Source organism: Zootermopsis nevadensis, unplaced genomic scaffold (assembly GCF_977971745.1).
Source record: "Zootermopsis nevadensis isolate Lab colony 2312 unplaced genomic scaffold, Znev_1.0 Znev_ptg000029l, whole genome shotgun sequence".
NCBI lineage: Eukaryota > Metazoa > Arthropoda > Insecta > Blattodea > Termopsidae > Zootermopsis > Zootermopsis nevadensis.
In genome coordinates, this window is record NW_028259161.1 from 2,000,007 (window position 1) to 2,016,931 (window position 16,925).

General features: G+C 37.3%; 1 protein-coding gene across 14 annotated transcripts in view; it reads right to left on the bottom strand.

Moving 5' to 3' along the window:
• Positions 1-367: 367 nt before the first annotated feature.
• The window catches only part of LOC110827345 (multiple PDZ domain protein), a 162,909-nt gene continuing 146,351 nt past the window's right edge, over positions 368-16,925 (bottom strand). For 6 of the 14 annotated variants that reach the window (XM_087358115.1, XM_087358116.1, XM_087358117.1 and 3 more), the window contains 9 exons: positions 15,247-15,285; positions 14,981-15,082; positions 12,867-12,938; positions 12,613-12,787; positions 10,901-11,283; positions 10,667-10,822; positions 10,437-10,589; positions 10,169-10,359; positions 368-1,462 (listed from right to left, as the gene is read on the bottom strand). In XM_087358115.1, the coding sequence (XP_087214241.1) occupies positions 1,174-1,462; positions 10,169-10,359; positions 10,437-10,589; positions 10,667-10,822; positions 10,901-11,283; positions 12,613-12,787; positions 12,867-12,938; positions 14,981-15,082; positions 15,247-15,285 (1,560 nt within the window). In that variant the 3' untranslated portion in view covers positions 368-1,173. Of the gene's footprint in view, positions 1,463-3,101; positions 3,299-7,206; positions 7,495-10,168; positions 10,360-10,436; positions 10,590-10,666; positions 10,823-10,900; positions 11,284-12,612; positions 12,788-12,866; positions 12,939-14,980; positions 15,083-15,246; positions 15,286-16,925 lie in introns of all 14 variants that reach the window. The other 8 variants (XR_015537646.1, XR_015537645.1, XM_087358124.1 and 5 more) reach the window with 8 other exon arrangements.

The window sequence follows — 16,925 nt, forward strand, 5'->3', positions numbered from 1 at the left end:
ATTTCTTTCACCTAACAGTGTTTGGCTGTGAAAATCAAGGAGAATAAGACAGGTAAGATATGTAGCACACATGGAAGAAACAAGACTTGCATATAAAATTTTAGTTGGAGAACCTTAAGGGGTAAGTAAAGATGTGAACTGGATTAGTCTGTTCTGGATAGGTCTCAGCAGTGGGCTCCTATGAACCTAACAACAAGGGATCACCTGGCAGCTGGTCTGTCAACTGCTCAAGAATGTTTGAAGAGTTCATAAATGCTTGGCATATGATGAGCAGTTTACTACAGCCATCTTAGTCTGTACTGTGCTGCTTTCAAACAGGAGGGGAGAGGACTAGAGTCTCAGAAGAGGGAAGTAATTCAAAACAAAATAACAAAAGAATTTGAGTTACATTTTGAAGAAATAACAGGAGATGAAACAGTTGCATTAACAATAATTTATACATACATGATATGAATGACATCCATGTGAGACGCACTGTATGTAGTGATACAGTCTAATACACGAAGCAGAATCTTCATTTCCACAACATATAAAAAGATCAACCAATCATAAATGTCTTAAAATATTATTCCAATGTCACTAAATTATTTGTCACTATCAATCACTGCAAGCAGACCTCTTGTAACCTGGCGCAGGCAGTGTAAGTGGAGACAGCTCCATTCTCAACATACAGAAGAGAGCAAGTGTACTGTAAGATGACTCAGCTTTGGAATGCAAGAAATAACGAACTGGGGGCAATAAAAATGCACCACTGTCATAACAAGCGATCTTGCTGGCACAGTCACATCAATGTGAGTGTCCAGGTTCAAGCAGTCAAGGCCTCTATAACACCAAGAAGATGTTTTGCTGTTCCTCGGACAGACAGCTTCTACACATATCACCAAGTATAAACTCTTGTAAATACTAACTAACTGCTCAACTAATGAGTTATTTAAAATTTCAACTTGTAACATTTGTAGAATAACTAATTATTAAATTTGTTTTGCTCTTTACAACATTGTCTTCTGGAATACTCTCAATAGCATTAGGGAGAGGGATTTTTAATACTGAACCCCTATACTATGGCCCATCCATTAAAACTGTGGTCCCTATCATACTGGATTCCTGAGTAGGGTGGGCATTCTGACTAGAAGCGGACTCCACTCACTCGATGCACTAGAGGCAGCGTCCATGCTATGATTGGATGGTGAGTGTCACATTGCCCTGGGCGCGTTTCAACACTGCCACAGCTTGCTGGTGAGTAAGCCCTTCCAAACTGACGCTGTTCACTGCCAAGATCTGATCCCCTCGATGAAGCTGTCCACCATGGGCTGCTGCCCCTTTCTCAAACACAGTTTTCACATAGATTGGCAGGTCACCATGCGGGCTGCAGTGCCCCCCCACAATGCTGAACCCCAGTCCATCTGGCCCACGTTCAAGCACCATAGTGCGTGTATGAAGATGTGGTGCCACATTACTGCTCCTGGAAGAGGTGCATACATTCCATATCACATCTAAACACTACATTATCAGTTCCAAACTATTAAGACTGTTCATCACCAGCATTTCAGTTCCATATTATAAGAAGAATCCCTACTACTGCTGTGCTGCATGCTGTCTCTTCACATATTTCAATATCATTATCCTAGCATTTCCAAATAAATAGACATTCATCTCACAACCCGGAAAACTGAGCTTGCTCAGGCCCTGTCAACATCACAAGTCACCTAGCCCTGGGAACACTTTGAATACATTGAGGTGGTCCAGTAAGGCTTCCAACTTGCATTCAGGTAATTAACCAAGGTCATTCCTGATTTTGCTGTCCTTAAAAACAAACCAATGTCTCTCCAGTTAGTGATCCACACATAATATTCAACATTGTCCACACAGTTCATACAGCATCTTTAAACAAGCTACAACTAAGGTAGGTCCCAGATTAAATCAAATGGAAATAAAAGGGTTATACCAGAAATTGCAGAGGAAGAAATCATTTTATTATGCAAGTACCAATTATTCAATTTCAACCATATCAAAAGGTTGTCTGTAGTAACATTTCCCCATACTTCCCACATTAAATTTGAAACTGACCACAACTTATGACAATTAGCTGAACAGCCCCATAGCTTTCCACATTATGAAATTTCAATTACGTCATAAAAACATAAAATGAGAAATATCTTGCAAGGTAAATTATGTGATAAACAGGTAAGATATGAGGTTCTTATTGTGGTGAAGGTATTAGTATCAGTCTTCTGGGTTGTAACGTCATGTGGGCTTGTAGGTAGATATTATGAATCCTGAAGATGGAGACAGTGTTTCGATGAAGCATTGGCATCTACTTGCAAGTCAACTTGGCATTACAGCCCCGAAAACCAACACTGGTAAAGACAAGTGTTTTCACAGGTGCAGCCTCTGCTCAGATATTAACAGTCACTTTCTCTTTGGCCAATTCAATCCACAGACATCATAGTTGCCTTAATAATGATTGTATGATGTGTTATGAAATGTATGACAAAATGGCTGCTCGGCGTTAGCATTCTTCTTTAACATGGTGAAATTTAGGGTTCTAAGGTTTAAAAAATGTAATTTCTCTACACCTTGCTCCTCAATCCAAAGTGCTGTGAGCCAATGTAATGTTAATAAAATCATTTCATAGTCATTATGGCACCATGAGACTGAAAGGAAATATGTTAATCTCCACTTAGTTTGATAGAGGTTAATAACTGCCTATGATACATAGGCATTAAGTGTTGTGAAATGTACTGGCAGACATGATGATAAAGTCTGTGAGAGAAACTATAAATTGCATACAACTAAATATTTCCAACACCAGAAAATACCAAAGTTCATGCAACCCATGAACTAAATGATTACTGTTGATAGAAATGGGTATGTCATCCAGATTTCACTGAGAAATATAGTGATGAAGAAAACATTGAGTCTAGAAGCAGGTACTGTCACAAAATTTCATCAAGCATTCACTATTTCAAAAATGATAATGTTGATGTATGAATTATGCACATATCTGCCATCATGAAAATATAACCCTTGTACTGAAATATAAAGACTCATAACAGACATGCAGAACACACTTTTGTACTGGCACATTTTATTATACTCACCATATTCAACCATGATTTTTTAAGAGAGAAGGTTCATTCATCAAATCAGAAGAACCATGATGTGATATAATTTGTTGATTGGCCCTTTCTTAGTCAAATACTTTATTTTTCTTCATTTTTGTAAACTGTTAACTTGAGCAATGCAATGTCACCAAAGTTCTTCAGAAACCAGTTCAGAAAATTTTTGGGTCAACAACCTGGCATGACAACAGAAAGTCACCACTGCATACACTAAATTTTTTATGTATTGTCATGAGTTCAGAAAAGGGAGGATACTCTGCAGTAACTTCACTGTGCAAATGCAGTATTGCACTAATGTCTTCTGGAGTTTGGGTGTCAAGTATCCTTCAACCCAGTCATAGGAACCACTGGTCTAGACAAAGAGTAAATGATGGAACATCTGAATTTCCTGATACCCAACTGCAGTGATGTTTCCTTCATTCAGTGGTTTTATAACATTCTCTTTGTTAGAAACATCTACCACAGGACCATAAATTGAGGGGTATTAAAACTCTCCCTTGAAAAGAGTAAAACAAAATTAGTTACAGTATAAAAGAAAGGTACTGTGATGAAATGACAGAACAGAATCACTGATACATCATGTACAATAACATGTAGTTTTGTTAATGACTTTTTAAAGATCTCCCAACATGGTACGCTGACGTTCAATATATAGAGAATTTAAAAAAACTTCCAATGGTGACTAGCATTAAGTCTTTCTTTGTGAGGTATTCAATAAATAGGACACTAGTGATGTCAGTGGCATGACACATATATCACATATTACTGCAATCACTTTCAGTAAAGGCAGAAAAAATACACACACACAAAATGAAGCCAATCATAACACACATAAGCAAAACACATACAACTGGAATTATACTAATTCTCTCTACTATTCAGCAAGATATTCTCAAAACGCACTAATAAGGAAGAGCTACCCTACTCAAAAGCTTCATAGAACACTAGATGGAGGTGAGTGCAGCTTCATGTTTCAACCACCTTAAGCCCTGGTACCCAGTCATTCTGGACACAATGGTGGTAAACAGAAAAATCCTAATGCCAATAGTCAAACCCTGGTGATCCAGTCCACAGCCTCTTGCCTTACTGACTTAACTACCACAGCTCCCATTTTTAAGAAGTCCCACACAAAATGTTAATCAAATTCTCAAATTATATTTGTCACATACATATACACTCACTAATCCTATTCATTCACCCACTCACCCATTTGGTCCCCAAAGATTAATCATTCCTACAAGAAAAGCAAATTACTGAAAATCATTCTAGGCCAACTAAATTCAGTCTACCTCTCCACAGCCATGTAAATGCTATCTATTTCTTACAGAAACTGATCTCCTGAGAATCTGTTTTCTGTATGTGCAGTTTATTCTGTCCATGCATGCTACATGACTGGCTCACTATAACTTAATTACCATTCCAAAGTTGTATGAAGAGATTTAAGAAAGACTATACCTCTTTGTGGTAACAAATATTTCTCAAATACTATTAAAAAAACTTAAAATTTTTGTTCTACCTTAAACACATAGATCATAAACATAATAGTTCTACAAATTTGAAACTTTGTGTCATAAAAACAGATAAACTGACAAGTTCCTAAACTGAGTACTAACAAGAATTTGCTACTTTTTTTATTATCATTTTCAACATAAACACTGTAACATGTATGTTATTTAACCATGATCATGAATTTGTGGAGGAAATGGAAAATCATGAATTCCCATTCGGATTATCTTGTCCCCATAAAGGATGTATCAACTGCAACAATCATAGCATCCAGTTCAAGAATCTGAGTTCCAAGTTGGTAAATATGTCTGCCTGCTCTGCCATGTGCCAGTGATATATGTGCACTTGTGAGCATTATTTATTGTTCCCCTGACCCTACATTACATTTATGGGTAAAATATGGCATGGCAACAAAGGACATTTGTTGTGAGTTGGACATAGGGCTCAGACAGGAGAGACAAGAAACATGCACAGAAGTTTGGTGGGAGTGGTGTTTGGAAGATTGAGAAAGAGACGGAGACAGAATAATATTACAATAGATCTTGTGGTAAAATAGCCCATGGCAAACTGAAGAAGTAGACAAGTAGCTTGGACAGGGAGTAACAAACTCTCACGCAATTTTGACGGGGAAATCATTTAGAAGATTAAGAAACAGCTGAGGGGAGACTTGGAATACTTAAAATGAGGTGGAATATGTTAAAATAGACCTCAGGAAATTGGGTTGTGAACTGGGTAGAACTAACTAAAGATCATGTCCAGCTGTGGTATTGGTATTTGGTATTACCATTGAGTTCCATTATCAAAGTACCAGTGATAAACTCCAGCTAGTTGTTTCTGTGAGAAGTGATAATCTCATGTAGCATCAAATGACAGAATGATTAATGAATGTTGAACTGGAAAGGATGAAGCAGCCGTGGCCTAATTTCAGGTACTATCCCAGAATTTTCCAGAAGGAATTAAGGAAGACCAAAAACAAGATGAGAAAAACCTCAGTCAGGACAGCTAATTTCATGACTGAGATCTGAAATCCCGATCTCCCAAATATAAAGCAAAAGTGCTAACCACTCAATTGTGATTAAGTTGTTTATGAACAGCTGATATATAATATTCAGTCTGTCACATTCCTATTGTAGAAGATTTAATTTAGCTATGTTTGGAAATTCAGTAAGTTTATGAAAAAAAGAAAAGTAAGAACAAAAAAATGAAAAACAGATTTCAAACGTCTCTTAGTAACATGCTAAGGCTATTATAAGATAGTGTATGGTACCTGGGTTATTGAATAAATGCCATTTGAACCAGTTGGAGCACAGGTTTTAGATTTATTGTTTAGGCAAAAGCTAATATAAGTAATAACACTTTTTATGAAACTAGTGAATTAATGGAGTTCAGGAATTGCAGTTTTTTCTGAGAACCAAAACAACTTAAATACACCTTAAGAAGAAAATGTCAAGCAATAAAATATGAAAACAGATTAAATCATGTCATATCTGCACTTTTAAAAGTAACTGCAGAAACAAGATTAAGCTCTGTGAACAGTGGACACTAGCAGAGACAGACATAAACTGAGGTAAGATTTAACATGAACAGATTTTTGGAAATTAAAGATTTTTTCTACCTTCTCTGTTAGTTTTTTCAAAGGCTCCAAGAGTCTTACAGTAAAATATGCCACAAAACACTATAGTCCTTTGGAAGATAAGCCAAGGCCTCTACAAGACAGTCAATAAAAAGAAACAATAATTAAACATAACTCTGCAAAGTTGGTTAAGTTTTCTGGGTGTCCAACTGCAAAAAGATTAAATTCCCCATCACAACACTGCACAATTCTATATAAAAAATTAGGGTGAAATCCAATCCAGTTTGGAAGTAAGAATGTGTTCTTAAATATTTTCTTTGCAATTTTGCATACCTCATTGTTCTTTTACAGTCATTTATTGCAGACAGAAATGTACAGTTGCAAAAATAATAAATACAATGCACAGTTATCAATTAGTTTTACCTTGTGAGCTATTATTTTTGAAGAAAAATCATGCATGTAAAACACATATTATATTAAAAGGGATATAAACAAAACTTAAACTATCCTGACAACTTCTAGTAAACTCAGATTTGAGGTTCTCATGACTCTGTTCTTCTGGCCTGTACAGCCATGTAATCTTGTAGCTTTCTTAACAATATTTTGGAAAGATGTAATCAGAGTCTGAAGATGGTGGTAATAAACAATGTCACAACCCAGGACACAACCGGCAAAGCGTCTATACTATGACATTTTCACTATGGTCAGTTGTACAACATGGAGGAAGGGGAAAAAAGAAAGAAAGGGAAAAAACTCACATTCCTTTTATGCACTTTGTGCAATGAATGGATGAACACATGATTTCAGACCTTGGGACGTGCAACTGCAGAATGGTCCTTTGTAAGCTAGGCTTGTTGATTCAATTCCCAACCTGCATGGCAATTTTTCTTCCACAGTGCTGGCATACCACCAAAACATCACAACTCATACAAAGATGCGGACACGACACAACACAACACACTTCAGTGCAAACACATGCACACAAATCACCGCAGCAGTACTCACCTTCAGTCCGCTTATTTCCTGATGAAGGAAAGCATGGAAAGACAAGGCATTTTTATTAATTTTGTGTTATGGAATGTCTTAAGCAATAAGAAAAATAACTCAGAACACAGTCCATGCATTTGTCAGATGACTGTACGATGGGTCGCACTCTACAAGTGTCTCCTGCGAAGAGACCAGTTTGCTATCTGGCGCATCATCAGAGAGGCCCTCTTGGTCGAAAACCGAGGAAAGGTTTGATCATCAGAACTTGGGATGCTGCCTGGATCTCCATTTGTCATATTACTCACCCTATAAAAAGTAGTTCACAGGCTAGTCACCTGTTTCACTCACTGCCTCTCCATCCACTCAATGAGAGTAACAAAAATTCTCCTCATTTTGGAATTAATATTACCCTTTTTATGTGAAAGAAAAACAAATTAGCTTACTGAATGGTAAGTAAAATTATGATGGGAATTTCTTATATTTCCAATGCTGTCTGCTCTTCACTGATGAATATTACTTTGAACTTGCATAACATTTACTTATAATGCACATATAGGGCACTATACATTTATGGAGACAGCAAATAACCCAACAAGAGGCCAAACTCATCAAAACTGTAATTTTGTTTTCAAAATTTCTTTCCACAATCTGTCTGATGTTATCTCAAACAGGTTTAACATAAAACACCAGAAACATTGTGGAAAAGATGTGCACACACACTACCTGGCACAGGAAGACTATATAAATGTGCAAAATACAAAAGCAACCAACCAAAACTGCAGCCAAGAAACTTGAAGGATTAACACTGATAATACCAAAGAGCACCACCAGACACAATCCTGATCCCACTTCACCCATCTCCCCTCCTCACAACCTGCCTCCCTAACATCCACCTCAACTCTTTCTCAATTTCCAAGGAAACATTTTCCAAGACTTCATAACCACCAAAATTCAGTTTGCATTCCCTGTCTCCCTTATACTAAGGCCATACACTTAAATCAATCCTAGATTTGACTACTGAATGAATTAATAAGTTCATCATTACATAATTTTCCTAAATTTGTAGAATTTGAGGTTTCCACAGCGGTGAGCTTAGAGATGGCTGTCTTCTATCCTAAACTTATCCTCCTCTGGTCCAAATATTTTGTCAACACTGCATTATTTTCAGACTTGTAATTTATGTTAATGTAAGAATACACTAATTCTTCTGTACACAATCAACACAAGGAATATGAATCAGTTTCACAGACCCATTACCAACCTCTCATGTTGTTTGAGGAAAGCATATTATGCAGTCATCAAAATTTTCAACAGTTTAGCACCATGTGTCACAAGACTTCTAAACATACTTAATTACACACTCCTTTTACTCTGCTGATGAATTTCTGACGTTCACAAATAAGTCATAATGTTAATAAGAATTTTCTTGTCTTCATTTAATGTAAATGGGTAGTATAATTTATGTAATGCTTTTTTTAACTTCTGTAATGAGTAGATGTATTTGTAACATATCACTAATTATGTGAACCCTTTGTTTATAATATGTGATATTTATAATAGTGTATATTAGTGTATAATATGTATTTTATTATTATGACTTATTCCACATCCTATTGTCATCTGACTAATTTATGGATCCATGGAATGTAACAATATGTACGTATGTACAAGGCAAAGACCACTGAATCAGAATTATGGAATGGGTCTTTAAAGTTCCTTGTTAGTACACAAGGTGTACACATATTTCACATGAAACTAATCAGAGAACCATGCATTAACAATTAAACCAGAATTCCAGGAGAAGCTTCAATGGGAACAGAAAGTTGAGACAACATAATGAAAGTGAAAAATAATGTGCAAGGATAAATAGAGAAAAAAGGAATAGTCTGGAGATGACAACATGAAGACAGAAGAAGGTGATCACCTACATCATGACTTGCCAACACTGTAACTTCGCATTCTAACAAACTCAAAATAACATTAAGCATATAGAAATTTTGTTCTGTACTAAATAATGCACCATTTAATGCCATTATAAACACACTGACTGACATTGTGTTAATGGGATGACTGAAAAAGACAAAATTTCAAATTCTGACACATCCACACACAATTTGTTATACATGGTTTTCACCAAAGGATCTGCACGAACGGGCTACTACGAACCTGGGCCAGCCTGTGAATGTATACTGTGCGGTGACAGGTACACATATCATCATCTAAGGAACTACAGTAACAGAACATAGTCCTAAACTTGCTCACAGCAAACTGGTGATAACAGAAAGGAACCTTGCAACCTAACGCCAACTACACAACTCTGCACACACTGTGTTTACTCCTAACCAATTAACACATTGAATACAGCCACACTGATGCAGACTCTCTAAGAGGAAAGGAGCCCAGACTGGGGGATAGTATGACAGGCTGGCTACCTGTTAATTTAAAAATAACTTAATCATGAAGTTCATAAAGAAGCATAAGAAAAATATAATTTTAAAACAGTTGAACATGCGTTGAACAATCCTACTGCCACACAATGTTTAAACACTATAACTACAATAAGTTTTCACAACAAATAAAAATAAACAAAGGTAAGGAAGCATTAAGTGAGAACACACCAGGAAGGAAAATGGATGCAACTCCACTTCATATTCAGAGCAAGTAGGAATATTACTGTTTAAGGTAGTTTCCTCTTTCCTGTTATTATTACTATAAAAGGGGGGGGGGGACCCTGAGTAATCTTCAGCTTTTGACTTCTATTATGTATAATGTCAAAACGGAATGATACTATTTACATGTTTCTTAGTAGACTAGAATAACAATAAAAAATACATTAATATGCTGTACCAATGCTTAGACAAACGCAACTACTTCATGACCTGTATTTAATAATCTAGTTCCATCTGACTCCATTATACTGCATGGTACTGTGGAACCTCTATAATATGAGGATAAATGTAACAATAGTTATGCTACACACCTGTCAATGTTTGAGCTCCGTTTCGAGCTGGCCTTGAGGCGCCCCAGCCTCATAGTCACTTTGCCCATTGCAGTCTTGAGAATGGCAGCTGCCTCCTCCTGTGTGGCACTCTTCAAGTCTTGACCATTCACAGCCAATATCTGGTCACCTTTCATGAGGCGCCCATCTGCCTCTGCAGTGCCACCATGTACCTGCAACAGTACACCTCATACTTGACAACGTGACTCTTAACTAGTGCTGTAATCTACCTCTTCTGAGAGAAACTTACCACATCAGAAATGAAAACACCATTCCCATTTTTGCGACCCACTATACTGAGGCCCAGCCCCTTTCCAGGTTTCTTGGTGAGCTCAACCTCCATCACATTGAAGATATCCTCCTCCTTCACAGAGGCTTCATCTCGGAACACCACCATCTTCACCTGCACAAATACAGTGTACGTTTATACTATGCTACTGCATGGCATGAGAATGGAGACCTCAATGTTGCCAAACCTACCTTAGCAGGAGTTTGTCGCAGTGCTGCCAGTGCTTTGTTATGTGTGATGCTCCGAAAGTCCTCATTGTTGACCTCCAGGATCTGGTCCCCTGGTCTGAGGCGGCCATCCTTGGCTGCAGCACCATCTGGGTACACCTCGTGTATTATTATCACACCCTGCAACACACACAATGGCAATAGAAGGTGTGGCTAGGCAAATATGGGCAAGGTGGCAGTCTCATGACCTATACATACCAGCAGTGTGTCTGACCCGCCCACTATGCTGAGTCCGAGACCCATCTTGTCCTTGTTGATCTCCACAGTTGTTTCCTTGCCAGGCATAATCTCACACTTTGTTGGGTCAGAGGGCAGGTCTTCTGGAGTTATGGATTGGTGTTTGGCTGAAGAAGAGGGAGACAATCGCAATGTCGAGGAAGGAGAGGCATTTGGCGAGACAGGTGTCAATGCAAGGGAGGGTAGATGAACCAGGCATGAACCAGGAATTGTAGTGGGAGATTTTGTGTGTGCCACCAGGGTTTCGGTCGTTTGAAGGCCAGAGTTTGGTGACATTGTTTGGATGGATTTTGGTGGAGATATTTGTGTTTTCAATGATGACAGTTGTGGTTTTGGAAGCAATCCTGAAAGAAACGATTGGTCACTTCATGGAAACTGCTGACACAAGGCACAATATACTTCACTTGGCAAGAACACAGAAAAAAGTGCTTAATTATCAGTTTATCTGTACATTTATGTAGAAAATATTTACAATACACAAACTTAAGTATTCTGTTTAGGGTATCAATAAAATACCAACACAGCTAGAGCCCAGTCAAGACACTTATCTATTAATTGTGTCCTGAAACTGCATAAAACACACCTGGACTTTTATGCCAGGAAAACTTAAACTTAGTGCTGTTTCCATTCTCATATTTCAGAAACAAACTGCTATGGCTGTGCTGGCAGAAGTTTCAGCAAAGCATTGTATACTCACATGGCCATGCATAATGCCAATCCCCCAGCACACCGCCACGGCAAAGCGAGATAGAAATAAACACGCAGTTAATACCAATGTTCACAAGCTGACAAATCAGTGCAGAAAGCAATACCATAATATCAGTGACATCAAGACAAACAACTCACAAAGAAAACAAACAAATATTTGGTTAAATATTGTTGCAGCATGCTAAATTAGTAGTAGGCAGCCAGAAATAAACATGGCAAAATTAAACTAGTCTTCCATGGAATAAGACAAGGCTTGGCAGAAAACTCAAAACACACTGAAACACATGTGCATTCACTAACACAACACGTGTAATGATGTCTGGGTGCAGGGGTCCACAGGAACTTGCGTAAGGTTCCACAGAAAAATTTATGAACATACACATGTGGAATGTGTTTTGTATTTTCTTGCACTGATGATGTGGCATGGAGTGAGGAAGCAAATCAATGTGTAAAGACAATATCTAAGTTTGCCTTTATTTTCAGACTTCTTGTGATGCTGTAACATGACAGGTGATTCAGCGCAAATAGCATGAATGAGCAGAAATTTTAAAAATGGTTTAGTGTTACAGACCAATCATGTCACAAAATTTATAATAGGTAATTGTCAGTGAAATCTCTCCACAGAACTAGCATAGTTTCATATAAATGTAGATGTTTCTCTGAATTGTAAATGGATTGGAAATAATATGTTAATGCAGGTTCTCCAAATATAAAAATATTTAAGTAGTACTGCAGCTAATTTAGGGTCAAGCACTTAGAAAGACAAAGCAATGACAATGAGGGGAGTAACACTCACACTGAGGAATGTCTTTACACATTGTTTTGCCTTTCTGGGTGCAGTCTGAACATAAACATATTGCTTCCATCTCAACACATGTTATCTTATGCACTGGAAATTCAATATAAGTGCTTAAAACTATTAGTCAGATCAACAACAAGACAAATCCACAATGAATGGGACTTACTTGGTTTCTCTAGTTCCTTGGGTGTGGGAGAAACTATTACTGCACTGAGTTGTGGTGTGGGTGTGGGACTACGGACATCTGTTTCAACAGCCTTCTTCTCTTCTTCCTTTGCTTTGTTTGGATTGCACACTACCAGTGTGACTACACCCTCTGTTTTCTTCAGCAGAGTGGCAGCCTGCAAGCACACAACTAGTGACTGTCTTCTCTTTGCTGTCTCAGTCATGTTGAATGAATGCAAGACTACAGTGGCTTACCGAGTCATAGTCTGATCCCAGGAGTGTGTCCTTGTTCACAGCCAGAATCATGTCCCCTACAATGAGGCCAGCCTGCAAAACAAGCACACATATAGAGACCAACTGAAGAACAAGAGAGAACAAATGCGCACAAGATCATTAATTCATTCTTCCTACTCCACTCATCTTCAAATGTTGGATCATACAACCTAAAAATCTGTACTTCATCCACATCACCCAAATATTCATGCAACATTAATTAGTTGTCCTTTCCTCTAACAATAACACCACTTACACTACATTAATAAACTCTTCTTGGGCTATCAGCTGTGTCAAATAACATACTCAGGGATAGTCATATGAATAGCGCTTAGGATGAGGACAGATATGGTCCTCAAAATGTAGGTAAATTCTAACTATTTGATATGGCTGATAGCCTGATAAGATTTTATTAATGACAACAATCATGATAGCTTCACAAGGAGAAACAGCACTGTGTAGCTCCTTCTTCATAACATCACCAAGTTGCTACACTACATATTTAAAAAACATTTTATTTTTTATGTTTCTGAGCACATCAAACATATTTTTCATATCAGGCACAAATATGCCTACATGCATATTATTTCTCTGACGTGTTTAGGTAATATCAGAATGACAAATTTTCTTTTGTGTTCTGTGAAATGGTATATACTATATAATACATCACTCACTTAACTGTACAGAAAGTTAGGTTAAGATTTTTGATTACCTATACACACCCAGCCCACATGCCCCAACCCACCCCTTTTTCCACATGTCCTCTATGGGTCAGTTAAATCATGGCACTTTGGGGCCAGAAGGCATGGGATGGGGGCTACAGGGTGGGCTGGGCAGGAAAAAATAAACAACATTTAACATGCTCTAACCCAACCAACAAACAACAAAATAAATGGAGTTATTAAGAAATTAACTGAATATGACATCAGAACAATGTAAGTATACCTAACAGCCATAGCAACAAACTAACAAAACTTGTGCTTGATAAATCCATGTCCACACATGGTGGAATGTTATGCACATAATAAAAATTCCATATGTGATGTGCCTGAAAACATAAAATAGAATAAAAATATCCAAATTACAACTGCTACAAAAGCATGAAACAAAAGTTACTTTGCATTCAATTCTGAACAAAAGCTCTTACATCACAGCTTTATGTATACATGCCATGACACAAACAAAAACTAACAAAAATACTACTGGATATTATAATTTCAAAATTCAGACCCTCTATCTTCTGTAACATATATAGTAGCAAGCATAATTATATAGCAGGCAACCTGAACTGTCCACACAGTTTCACAAACTACTACAAGTAATACAACAGTGTTCCACGGAAGCAGAATTTAACATATTAAAAAATGCATAGAAACAACTTGTTACTATACTACATTTGATGTTACTATTTTATTATGAAAGCAGGAACTTCCTTGTTTGTGTTGATATAATAAAGGTCACAGCACATTCTGCCTGAGATGTTCTATCTTAGTGAAATAACTAAGTGGGACCAGGTTCTTAGTGGAAGGAAATAATGAAGCACCTTTAAAATATTTAGAACTTTTATGAACTGAAGTACAGGAGTTCCTAAGTTACAAATGAATTTTAGTAGAAAGCCTAGTGTCTTTAAATTCAGATCAATGAGATTATAATCTACTGACACAAATATCTGGAGTCACTGCACTGCTGTGCCACACTAATTATCAATTTATCAACTGCTAAGTGTGAAGAGTATCTGCCAAACTATTTATGTTTCATTTTTTCTTCCTGTATTAGTCACTTGTTATTTCAAATTAAACTCAATTTTAAGTTCATTAATTAATTCTAAAAAGGCTTGGAGTACAAGAAACTAGTACCTCGTATAAAATATATATCTCATTAAGATGCATAACTTTTATCTTAAACACTTTTCAATGTGTTGCTGTATTTGCACTGTTGGTTAGCTCTGACCTGCAGTAAATAAATGTAAGGACCAATGAGGGATACAAAATTGCAATTGGTGACTCCTTTGCCATCTTCCTCCACTCTGTTCTGTAACATGACAGGTTCAGGAAGCGAAGAAGCCATGCAGTGAAGCCATGCTACACACAGGATACCTGTTCTGCAGCACTGCTTTCCTGGATGTCCGAGATAAAGATACCTTGCCCGACCTCGGCATGTTTGCCTTCAATTATCATGATACCCAGACCCTGAGCTCCCTGAAACCAATGAGAAACACACAGTGTCGTCACACAGCACACCGACATCCTGCAACACAAAGCAGCATGCACTGACAAGCATACACTCTGTGTATGTACAGTCTGTCTCCTGTTTTCATGCATAAGTCATGCACCGAATGATGATGCCTGTGGACGTGGCCTACCTGCTGGGTAGGGCTCGGACCAGCCTCCAGGCAACATGGCTGCGGGAGACAGAAACAATAAATGTACATCTACGCTACCTGACATGCAAGGAAATCACAGGAATTGTCACAAATAATTTAAAATAGTAAGTCAAGCAGCTCAAAGACGTAGACTTCCAATGCAAAAACCCAAAACACAGACTCTGAAGGTACAACAGTGCAACTCAGGATATAATTTATTTCTCAACGTTTCTCCAACATAACTTGATGATATAAATAACAGTAGTATATAAATGTTTTGCCTACATATTCTTAATGTCCAGGAAGCCACAATTATAAAAAACATTTATTAACCATGGTTCCTACAGCCTGCCTCTTACCATCCTCGAATGCCTGACATTCTCCAGGCTGAAATGATGATGGAGCAAATGAATGAAGAACTTGGGTTAATGAAGCAGGAGTACCTGCTTGCCATCTGGTGGACACTAAGCATGGTGATAATGACTAAAGCCATAAAGTGTTAAAGGCATATCTTTGTCTAAATGGGACAGACAGTACGGTAATGAGGAGTGCTGCCTCTACCACCACGCTGATTACTGACCTATTGATAATTTTCTTTTACCAGCTGGTACGTTAAAACACATAAGCTCACACTATTAATTTAAAAACCTAAATATGCAGTTAGCCTCAAATAAAACTTTATACATTTGCTAACATTACCATGCCCATGGTACATGCATTTTATATGTCTCTTATTACAATCTGAACTTTTACTGTCCACTTCTACTCCCTAGTGCTCATAACAAACGTGGCTTGAAGCTGCCCAGATTATATACTGGTAGTAAAAAATTGATCTAGAGATTGGCAGAACATACTATTTTATAATGAAGCAATGTTCATGTGTCAGTTAAGCGACTTTCAAGTCATTTCATCATTTCATTTTGTGTCTTTAGTTTGTGACACATGTGTATCGTGCAAAACTACACAGATACTGTATGGTTACAAACTGTTGTTCAATAAAATGAAAAGAATCTAAGAACTTTATACAGATAATACCTGTACAGCTGACACCCAAAATTTTACCATGCCCACTTGATGTCTCCTCTTCATTTAACTACTAAAGCCTACTTCCCTGAAAATGATAATTCATGTCCAGTATGCCAAGATCTTAGCTGAGTACTGTGCAGCAAAATATAAATTTATAAGATCTGTGTTTATTAATTTTAAATGTTTTTAAAATGTATTATTATTAAACAATGATATATTAACATCCTGATTAAGTTTTCTTTTGATTATTCAACACAAGATGGAAGCTAGTTAATATTTTTATAGTTCGCTGGGAATGCATCCTCCATTATAATATTTAAACCCAACAGAAAATGGATCCCCAAGATTTGACTCTTCAAGATTGGAGCTCCCTTTCAAGGAATGTATCCTGGTTAAATCTATAGGGTATGACCAAAGAAATATAAAGAAGCAGGAAAGAAAAAAAGGGAAACAATAAAAAGACTAATGAAATTAGGAAATGTATGAGGCGTGTAAGAATTCTGGTGCGTTCTCTCTGTTACTTCCGCTAATTTTAAATTTGTTGCCACTAACGTCTGATTATCTCTTATAAGGTCATAAAATAGGTATGATGGACAAGTAAGAACCTCCAATATTAGACTGTGTCTAAATAAGTCTAACAGTCATCCTGTTCA